Here is an 11424-nt window from a genome sequence, read left to right on the forward strand (position 1 = left end):
TCTGTGTTCAATCCCAAGACAGGGATGGGGAGAGGGGGGAGGAGGAGGGTGTGGGAAGGGAGAGAGAGACAGAGAAGAAGGGAGGGAGGGTGTGGTGGCTAGGGAGAGGGGGAGGGAGGCGGGAAAGGTGCTGATTTCAGCCCTGTAGCGTCAGGATTGCGTCAATTTGGGTTTCAACCACGTACTCAGTCTCAGAGCGGAGCTACTCAGAAGAGCCAAAACAGGAAGGGGGTTGCAAAGCAGTGTGCAAAGGGGAGGACCGAAGGTTCCCCTCCCCCCTCTCCTCCAGTCCCCTCTCAGCCTCCTCCTCCACTGTCCCCACTGCTCGTGTCTCCGTGGTTTTGAGTGTTTTTTGTTGATGTTTTCTTTTTTCGTCTCTTTCTAATTTTTTTTTCTTTTTTTAAACTGCCCTGTCAAAGACAGTTACCCGACGCCGTGAGAGCGGATAGCCAGGGGACAGCAGGGCAGTGCTCTTGGTGCCCCGGGCGGGTCGCTTGGCATTCGGGGAGGCGGCTCCAGCACCACGGACAGCGGCTCCAGCACCGCGGACAGCGGCTCCAGCACCGCGGACATCGCCCGCCACCAACATGGCTCCGATAGCGGAGAGCCGCCAGCAGTTCGGTAAGCGGGTCCCGACTCCCCGCACCCGGGGCCGGGTGATGCTCCGCTCCCCTCCCTGGGAGAAAAGCAGCCTCTGCTGATACTCCCGGTGCTTCCCAGCACACAGCTTTTTGGGAGACCCCAGGTTTCCCCCCCAGTTCTCTTCAGGTCTCAGAAGTTGTTTGAATTTGCTCTCTTTCCCTAATCTCCCTTCCTTCCTCCCTTCCCGTTCCTCCTCTGTTAAAGTACCGGAAGAGATAAAGAGATTTTTGTAGGTGCGGTTTTGGATGAGAGAGGTTTGGGGTTGTTTTCTGCATCTCTGTTAAAGTAACGTGCATCAAGAGTTAGATGATGTAAATGCATCTTATGCCACAGAGAAAATCTTTGTTCAAGTAATTCTTGAAATAATTGTCATTCCTTTTATTCTTATTGTAGCTCAACCATTAGTTAAAGTGAAAGGACATGGCTAGGAAGATGAAAATACTGGATTTCAGTGTTTTTATCTGAACAACTGCCTTAACCAACTGGTTTCATTGAGAATAACAAAGATGACAATGAACTTTCCAGTTTTTTCATTTCTATGCACTGCACATAGTGTGGTACCAGAAGTTTCAGAAACAGTCATGTATGTGCACTTATAAAATGCATACATACGTAAGTTGCTTTAGTCAGAAAAGCAGTAAGAGGGAATGTTTCTGAACTCTGCTTTACAAATATCTAGCCTACATTATGCTTGCTTTAGCAGTGGTTTGATTCAAGGATCATTCCACTGACTTAGTGAAGAAACTCCAGATTTATATCACATCACTGGAATAATAACTTCTCCCAGAATCAGGTGATGTTTTCTACTAATGCACTGCCTTGAATGTTAACCAATTGACTATGACAAAAGCAAGAAATTCATGTTTTGACAAAATTCGTTGTAAACATAAAACCATTTCAGTTACTATTTCATCTTCTTTCCTATTCTACCCACTTGAGGTTTCTAACCACATTTGTGACATCATGCCTATCTAATTACTTATTTAAGAAAGATAATTAATATTTTAAATATCAAATAGAGTCTACCACTACTTTCACTAGTTGTAAAATTAAAGTAGAACATAATATCCATTCCTACAAAAAGTCTATTATCTCATGAGAAAGTATAGTACTGTAAAGAATTGTAAATGTACAAACCATTCTCAAAAGATATGAAAGTACTCTGATTAGTTTTCAATTACTTTTAACTTTCTATTTTATATAATATTAAATTTCTGCAACCCAGAGAATTCTTGAAACTCAAAACCACATGCTTAAGTTAGGAAAAATACTTTTGGGTTAGGGTTAGGGTTAGGGTTATTAAGTATATAGACTTTATGCTATTAAGTATATAGACTTGTACAGCTTGTAGGCATCAGGAAGGTGTTGTCATAAAAAATTAATGCCTGATCCTTTCAGTACTGGAACATTATGTCCCACTTTGTTCTGATAGTATTGTTGTGGATTTTTTTCTGAATCATCTCACTATAAAGCAAAGGTGTATTGGCAGCACATTTATCTGCCCAGCTTTTGCCTGGATGAAGCTGATTTAGTAATACAGGGGGATAGTTTTCTTTTACTCATCCAGAACGACCAGGGAGAAACAGAACTATTACATAATTTCCTTTACGTATTAACAATGTCACGACATTAATATTCTATTGGACATCCAGGGTTGCAGGGAATAAAAATTAAGCTCTGATTTTACATTGTGGGAGTTTTAAACTTAGCAATGTTACTTATGGGCAAAATTGAATTTCTAATTAGTTGTGCTCATTTACCCTTTGATGCATGCTTTGAAAGGCTAATGATACTCCATATGTAAATAATATATCTGCATGGCAATGGAGGTTGTAACACTTGCTCAGGTTTCTCTTTATTCAGTATAAGCATAGGATTTGTATTAAAATTATGAATTAAAGAATTATGTTTTAGCATCTTTTCTTACATACTCCTAGGTATTGACCCTTTCTGTATAACTGCCCATAAGCTTTGCTTTAGTGCCTTAAATATAAAGTTTAGTGGTTATCAATGATGAACTTTTCCTCTCTGAACTCACATGTGCTATGTAATGTCACATCCATTTGGAAAAGCCTCTTGCTATATAATTATTCTAAATTTTCTTGATTGACTTCCTCCTGCAAAGTACCAAAAATCCCAGTGAAACTCTTGAGTGCTATAACCTCTAATTAAACTCACTTCTTTCAAGAGATACCTCCAGGCAATTATGGGATCAGACCATAAAAAATAGCTTGTTGAGTGTACAAAGTATTCTAGGGAACACTACTGAAAGCAGGTGATGTATCTATATGTAATGTATATTTCAGGGTGTCTTTTAGCTAACAAACAAACCTCTGTAAATCCAAACCTGAAACCAGCTGAGAGCTGGTATTATTCATAGACATATAAGCTCAGAAACTACACACAGAGGATTGAGACAGTAGAGAAATTACAAATAGTGATTATTATTAGGATGAGAATAGTATTTTCCTCCCTAACTCTCCGTGTATGGAAAAATACTAGCATAACAAGCATGCCTTATAGTGAGACTGCACACTGGTGCCTGCAGGTGGCGAGCAATGTGTACAGTGCAGAGCACTTCCAGTCTGTCAATCCTGCTGATATCACCATCTCGTATCAGTTGTTTCACTAATTTATTTCTTTATTAAATATCACACTGAATTCAAGGTGCTGCTGCTTATGAGCTTCTTGCTATTTATTTGATTTGCAGATGAAATTCCTACAGTGGTTGGGATCTTTAGTGCATTTGGCCTTGTTTTCTCTGTCTCCCTCTTTGCTTGGATCTGCTGCCAACGCAAATCTTCCAAGTCCAATAAAACCCCTCCATACAAGTTTGTCCACGTTCTGAAAGGGGTTGATATTTACCCTGAGAATCTCAACAGCAAGAAGAAGTTTGGAGCAGACGATAAAAGTGAAACAAAGAACAAATCAGCAATGCCAAAGAATTCTCTCCATCTTGACCTGGAGAAGAGAGATCTCAATGGCAATTTCCCCAAAACAACCACAAAAATGCAGGGCTTTCCAGATCTTGAAAATTCAGCTCCTAAACACTTTGCAGAAAGGAAGAAAGATTCAGTATCCCCTGATAGCTTAAAATCCATCGCTTCACTGTCATCTGAAGATAAACAAGACAAGCTAGGAACTCTTTTTTTCTCCTTAGAGTACAACTTTGAGAAAAAAGCATTTGTAGTGAACATCAAAGAAGCTCGTGGGCTGCCAGCAATGGATGAACAGTCAATGACTTCTGATCCGTACATCAAAATGACAATCCTGCCTGAGAAAAAGCATAAGGTGAAAACCAGAGTGCTGAGAAAAACCTTAGATCCAGCTTTCGATGAGACTTTCACATTTTATGGGATCCCCTACAGCCAAATTCAAGACTTAACACTTCACTTCATGGTCTTGAGCTTCGACAGATTTTCCAGAGATGATGTCATTGGAGAAGTCCTCATCCCCCTCGCTGGTATTGAACTCTCCGAAGGAAGGCTGCTAATGGACAGAGAGATCATCAAAAGAAATGTTAGGGTAACATCTTTTTTATTCAAAATTTGAAAATGCTGTGATAGGTTTAGTTATGATTCTTGTGTAATGCTGCTGCCATCTTGGAAAGAAAAGCCAGAAACCTCACCATTCAATTCCTAAGATACTTTCCTAATGCCAGTGTGAGGAAGCCATTATACATTTGCAATTCAAAAAAAAAAATTACATCAAGCATGTTGAAAAAAATTGCTAACACCCTAAGCTCTAATTTCTTGTTCATCTGGTCCAGCAGGTTTGAGTGGACCCATTCCAGTAGCTCAAGGAGACTCAGTCCCCACTGATTTGCTTTTAGTTGCTTTTAAATGAAAGAATAAAAATATTTATGTATTATTTTCTTTTCTCCTCCATCCCCTGTTATATTTGACAACATTCTTTCTTAAATCTTACTGAAGTCAGTTGAAATGTCATCCACAAGGGTTGTGTAGCACATTCTTAAGGAATGTAAGTAGTCTTTAGTTAGGGAAGTGGGACTTGCTTGATACCATACTGTTGATGTTGTAGCATGTTCTTGCACATTGGTGTTGCCACCACCTCGTCTCTCATGAATGTGATACAGGCTGCAGCTTTACTAAAGGTAATAAGGCTGAACCCATAGACCTGCTGGAGTTACCAAGAAAACTTCCTGACTTTACAGGGACAAAAATATTTCATGCTGTGTTGTCTTAGTTCAGAATGCAAGGGTCATTTACACCCCAGCTGAACCACAGAAATACACACACATCTCTCAAATCTCTGCTCAAGAAGTGGAATGTGTATTGATATTCAACATGATTGGTTTCAAATGACAAGCATACTGCGAAATAAAATAAATGTCTACTAGGCAACATAATCTATAGCTAATATTGTTAATTTGCAATTCTATCACTATATGGCAACAAGTATAAATATATCACTGATCTTTTGTTGATAACTTATTGAATTTTCTGCTGTATAAGGTACTATCTTCTCTTGTTTCCCTTGCCTTCCTTCTGCCTTTGAAATAAAATACTTCTGCAAATTCAAATTCAAATCAAACCATCATAGAGAAGATCTTTGATCTCACCTTTATTTCATGTATAGTATACTGCTTTAGAGAGTGTCAGGGGATAAGATTTCACTGACAGTTTGAATCCTTCCTGTTTAAAATAATTTACCAAATATTTTTTCTTTACTTGTGCTAGATCTTTTCTGCCCAATATATTTTTATGGAGTTCTGCTTTGCTTAAGATAATTTTCTTTTTTAAATGAGGTGGTTTTTTTTTTAGGTTTTCATTTCTACTCTCAAAAGACAGTGATGTCATGTCAACCTATATTGTCCTTTTTTTTTTTTTTTTTTTTTTTTTTTTTTTTTTTTTTTTATTTGTTCAGTCTGATAACCAACCATAGGAAAAGTTAGATAACTACTATAGAGGAAAACTATATTTACTATGTAAATCAGAATAACACCACATATTATGTCCTTTTACATAGTTTCAGAGCATACATTTCTGTGACATTTCATTAACCTTTTTAACTCTGGTTTAAAGCTTGGTCAATATAATTGCTTATAAATAGTTTTATTCCGGTTTTTTTTCCTTTAATTTCCTCAGAAATCATCTGGTCGTGGAGAATTACTGGTCTCTCTCTGTTATCAATCTACAACAAATACACTCACTGTCGTTGTTCTAAAAGCCAGGCATCTACCTAAATCTGATGTGTCAGGATTATCAGGTAATGGTTTTAATAATGAATATGCCCTAAGAATGTAAAACATAATGACAAAAGACAGCTGAAATGTGGAATCTCAAAGACAAAAATTTTTTCATAAATGCAGAAATGATGTTTCTAATATATACAGCCTATTCGTTTTATTCATATCTAGGTCAATGCTTTATTTCCAGTGCATGTATTTTACAAATTTGTTCTTCAATCACATCAAAAAAAGGTGACATCTGTTAGCAGTGGAAACCAATGAGTTTTATGATTGTCTTGGACAGAACCCATCTGCCATAAGCGTGGGATGTTGTTTGCAGATACCAAAAGCTTTTATTTATGACAAAAAATGAGTTTATTTGTAGAAGGTCAGTATTGAGTGAGATCATCATATGATTTATCTCAGAAGAAAAAGCAGCTTCTTACCTCTGTGTTGAATTTGGCCCACTAAGCACTAATATTTTTTTGGCGAGGTGAAAAGGTGAGTTGTGACAGCACTGGGAGGAGGCATGACACATATGCTTTATTGTGAGCCACAAATGGGGTGCACTAAGAGGGCTCAGGTTTTATCTTCTCTTCTCCTTGTCTGCTGTGATTTCTCCTTCAGTGGAACCTTGTCTGAAGGCAATTCTAGAATTGCATGTAGAAGACACATTAAGGCTATATAACATAATAACAGCATGAAATTTAATGTCCTGTATATAAGACAGCCACACAAAAACAACAGTACACAAAAAAGGGCAGTAGTACCACACCAGCTGATGCTTCTTTATAGAACTTATAGGCTTTCATGTCACTCAATATTATGAAAGAAGCAGAAGAGGAAGTAGTTTTGGGAAATAGTGAATAATTACCATTGCAGCCAATTAATACAGTTTTTGTCTTTCTCATACTGCAATTTACCTGGAAAGTGAACCCATCCTGAATCCAATACAACAAAGCTGTAGGCAGTTCTCACCAAGTTCCATTTAAATCTTTCTTTTGATCTAAATTCTCTTCACATACCGGAAGACAAAGGAGCCCAACAATTTACTTGACTAAGAGAGGATATATATTTTTAAAAATCAACCCCAAAGTCACAGCAGATAGTGGTTTCATGAAGACAGCATGAGAGCCAGATTATGCCCAATAGACCTGTTTTCCCAGATGGGAAAACCACTTGGTAAAAAAAGACCTCGTAGTCACAGTATCAACCTGGAACTTATATAACATCCATTGTCTACTGCACCTCTTACAAGTAAAGCTATAAAAGTTGTTTGCTTTTCCTAAACCCCTCAGGAGAGCCTTGCTAACTATAACAGGAATGACATTCCAGCATTTCTGCAGGCAGCCATGTTGCACCCTAACATCTACTTCATTTAAACAGACTTTCATTATTTTCTGTTTGTCAATAAGGCCATATACAATAGATATTTGGGTGTCAATAGCATACTGCACTCAGTACAGTCATAATTTCCTCTGTGACTTTTTCCTCATCCCAACATTAATCTTGGAAGAGGGTGAAGTGGTGCTTCTATGGGGTAAAATAAATAATTCCACAGTTCAAACTCCTTGTGAAGATGGAAGATTTTTTATACTCAGAAGCTCTTCCATTTTCACAATCTCCTTGATTTCCTTGGTCACTAGTGCTGAGTGACCTTTATTAGTTTAATAAAATCAAGAAGAACTCTCTAGATTTATCCAGTAGCAAGTCACAGGTAACAGAAAATTTCTTCTAAAAAGAAATGGAAACCAGTATGAATCCACTGATTGATATTGATTTTGATATTTCTAATGCTGGTATGATACACAATAATTTCAAAGCGAGTGAGTGTTTTCATTAAGCCTGTTTTTGAAATGTTCATTATGGTAATAGAATATGAAAGTGAAGAGGTATCCTCTTACACGCCCTCCCCTGGTAGACTATTTTGAGTTCAAGGAAATACATAACTTTTACTCCTCCAACCATTTCAGTCTGATAATTGTGACATAAAATGTATAAATACTGCTCAGTTTAGTATTACATATTTTTAAAAAAAAGTATTCAGGTTTCTTGATGATTAACTTGGCTGATTGTTTGCATAAAATATCATGTTAGACTGGGTCCCGTAGAGAAGATTTTGTACTACATCTCTGCACCATGAGAACTTGGAAACAGGCCCACAATTTTACTGAATAAATGCCAAGGTAGTTGAAAGGGTTGATTTATAAAATATCTCCTCTGAAAGAATAAATATGGTCATTATTGAAGACAATAACAAGGGAACCTTACAACAATTATATAACTATGATGGATGCAAAAACTCAAAGCTGATTGGCAGCAAAAAAAATGGACATTTTCCCTTCTTATATTCAACAGTAGTACAACACAGGTGTAATGACAGATACACATTTCAACAGTAAACATACCCTTACATTTAAAGTTTAGTGTCAAATTTGTTCAATAGCAATTGGTGGCCTCAATTTAACCAGATTAATTGACTTCAATAGAACCCCAGCAGAACTATCACATCCTTTCTCTCAACCCAAGTTTATTCACTCCTTTCTGAAGACTTTATTTCATGAGTTAAATTAGTGCTGATGATTATACCCTGGTAGATTTTGTGAAAAACAAATTTCTGACTCACATAAATACATAATGATACATACTTTTCAAAGACCTATAGAATTTTGTGCACTTTCACACCATCTTTGAATGTGATAGGTGTGTTGTTGGTTTAATGGACTGCAAGACAGGATTTATCTCATGAAAGAAATACCTGTATGTGATCACAGTCTAAACTTCACTGCCTCCCTTGAACACAGCTTTAGTGACCATAAAGGGGCTAAGTCAGATATTAAAAAAAAAATTAAAAATTAAAAAATGGATTAGATGAATCATCTTTAATAAGTTGAAACCACTGCTCAGTGGGATGTAATTATATTGGGTAATTATGGAATTTACTCTAAACTAGATCAAGGAACTTCTAAACACTCTTCAATAGCTGATCTGTGCTCTTTCTTTTTCATTGCAGACCCCTATGTCAAAGTGAACCTGTACCATGCCAAGAAGAGAATTTCTAAAAAGAAAACCCACGTGAAGAAGTGCACCCCCAATGCAGTGTTTAATGAATTGTTTGTCTTTGACATTCCTTGTGAGAGCCTTGATGACATCAGCATTGAATTTCTGGTTTTAGATTCAGACAGGGGGTCAAGGAATGAGGTGATTGGCCGGTTAACCTTGGGATCTTCAGCAGAAGGAACAGGTGGAGAGCATTGGAAAGAAATTTGTGAATATCCTAGGAGGCAAATTGCCAAATGGCATATGTTATGCGATGGTTAGCAGCTTAGAGAAGGGCTGGATGTTAAATAATTATATACATTTCCATAGGCAAGGAGCAGGTTTTTTTTTTTTTTTCTTTTCTTTGCTATGTAAAATTACAAGCTTTGAACTACAAAACCTTTTTTTTTTTCCCAAGGGGCAGAGGCTTTGAAATAAAATTAGATTGAATTATCAGAGCAGAAGGTAGCTTCATTTTCACAGTAAATAACAGAATTTCTATTTCCTTGAATTTTAATATAATTAGTTCAGATTAATATTCTGACACAGTTTAAGTGGCCTGTAAATTCTAGACCATTGTAAACCTCAAGAAGAGCAAACTATGTTTTGAAAGAGTCTCTTATTAGTGACTAATACATGGAAGAAGATAACCTTATTACAATATATCCAAAAAAAGACCTAGCCTGTGGCTTATTAGAGAAGGAGATGGATCTATAAAAGCCATGGGGATTGAGGCTGAGCAGGGGGGAATTCCTTCTGCCCCTCCAATAAAAACCTTCTTTAATGAAAATTGAATCATTATTTGTAAGTTTTGGTTGCTTATACTTTGATTATCCCAAAGAATGAACATGTTTTCAGTATTTTGCTTTACATATCACATTGTCTAAAACTACTTTTTTAAGTGTCGAAATATATAACTACTTACACTTGGATTTTTTTAGTAAGTTTATATATATAATTTGTTTTATTACAGTGACCAAAATAGATACATAGTTCAAACTAATGATGAAGTTCACATAGGTTTTTTTGTTAAAAGGGCTCCTTTACGGGTGACTGTACATGTTACAGTATAGCTAGAATTTGGGGTTAGATATGGCTTGCATTTTTTTCTTCTAGGTAGGATTACACTTTGAACATTTCAAGCCATACAAAAGAATTTCTGTTGAGGTGAGGTAACATACAGGATATTACAGTCAGTTACTTTTCACCAATTATATTTTAACAATTCACTAGTACTAAAAAAATGTTGATTTTTTTGATAGATTCATTAAAGAATAAACGTAACAGTGGGACAAAGAAGAAAACCTTATTCTGCTGTTTAACTTCCTGTGTTTAACCTCCCGGCCTATAACAAATGCCATTACAGTCAGTACCAACATACAAACATCAGTGCATTTTTAAAATTTTGCAGGAGAGGAAACTAAATTCACTTTATAATTTCTCCAATATTATGTAGAAAAAGTACTTGGACAGTACTTTGATTATATGAATTAATGTACGTTACTGACTGTACTGAAAATGGTGATGGTAAGGGAAAATAACATCCTGATTTCATGTCAGTGTGACACGTCTATCTAAACTTAAAATGTGTCAAGCTGAGGAAATATCAAGTGTAACAATAACAAGTGTATAAATAATGCATTTAGACCTGTGCAATTTTGTGTTGGTCGCACCAGATAAGTTTTTAGGCTGTCAGAACTATAGCACAACTACAAGCAGATTATTTCCTAAAGTTTGTGCACTAACTTCTGATACAGAATTGTTTGCAAGTATTAGTCCTACTTCATTTTCAAGTACAATATATATAAAAAAGAAGATAGTGATGTTAGTTGTTGAAATAAGAAGGGTTAAAAAAGTGGAAAACCATTTTCAAAAAATGTATTTTTGCATACATCATTTGTCACATGTAATCCCATGGAAGCGAACAAGACTACTTGGGAGTCATGGTACTGCTCATCATGAGTAAAGGTAGCAAAATGGGCATGCCAGGTTAGAACAAACCAAACATACATTGAATGTCAATCTACTTTCATTAAACAACAGACTTAGGTCCTACTTAAAACTGTTGGGGATTTGTTGTCTACTTTACCTGTTCTCATATGGCCAAATTATGTTTGCAGGAAAGGACACTGAAATATGAAATATGCAAGTAGACAAATAGTACTGGAAGAATTCCATTGAAGCTCTTCCAGGTTTTGTGTCAGTATTTTCTCCAGTTTTTGAGAATGTGTTTGATACAACAGTGTTTATAGATTTCTGTAAAATACATTTTCAAAATAACATAAACATGCTTTTTATGATAATGCTAAATGTAAAAAAAAAAATGCGTATTGTATGTATAAAAGAGAGGAATCTTTTTTGATTATTTCTTTAGAAAGCTGATTAACTGCTTAAGGGCTAGAGTTTGCCAGCCACATTCAAGCAGAGCTAATCCAAAGCCACCAAATGAAAGATGCCCACAGGCTTCAGTGGGGTTTAAAGTGCAGTGACAGAGCAAAACTCTTCTGAGTCAACCCAGAAATATCACTGGGACCACGGATATGAGGAAACAT

The 11424-nt window shown here is 36.5% G+C and overlaps 1 protein-coding gene across 2 annotated transcripts; it reads left to right on the forward strand.

Moving 5' to 3' along the window:
• The first annotated feature begins 578 nt into the window (after positions 1 to 578).
• On the forward strand, positions 579 to 11173 carry SYT4 (synaptotagmin 4). 2 transcript variants are annotated; one of them, XM_066338698.1, is made up of 4 exons: positions 579 to 621; positions 3353 to 4167; positions 5751 to 5871; positions 8847 to 11173. In XM_066338698.1, the coding sequence occupies exons 1-4, from the start codon at positions 588 to 590 to the stop codon at positions 9152 to 9154; spliced, it is 1278 nt and encodes a 425-aa protein (XP_066194795.1). In that variant the 5' UTR covers positions 579 to 587; the 3' UTR covers positions 9155 to 11173. The 2 variants fall into 2 exon arrangements, with proteins under 2 accessions (XP_066194795.1, XP_066194796.1); XM_066338699.1 differs by having other exon boundaries at positions 3353 to 4161.
• Positions 11174 to 11424: the final 251 nt, after the last annotated feature.

This window comes from Sylvia atricapilla, chromosome Z (genome assembly GCF_009819655.1).
Source record: "Sylvia atricapilla isolate bSylAtr1 chromosome Z, bSylAtr1.pri, whole genome shotgun sequence".
Taxonomy (NCBI): Eukaryota; Metazoa; Chordata; class Aves; order Passeriformes; family Sylviidae; genus Sylvia; species Sylvia atricapilla.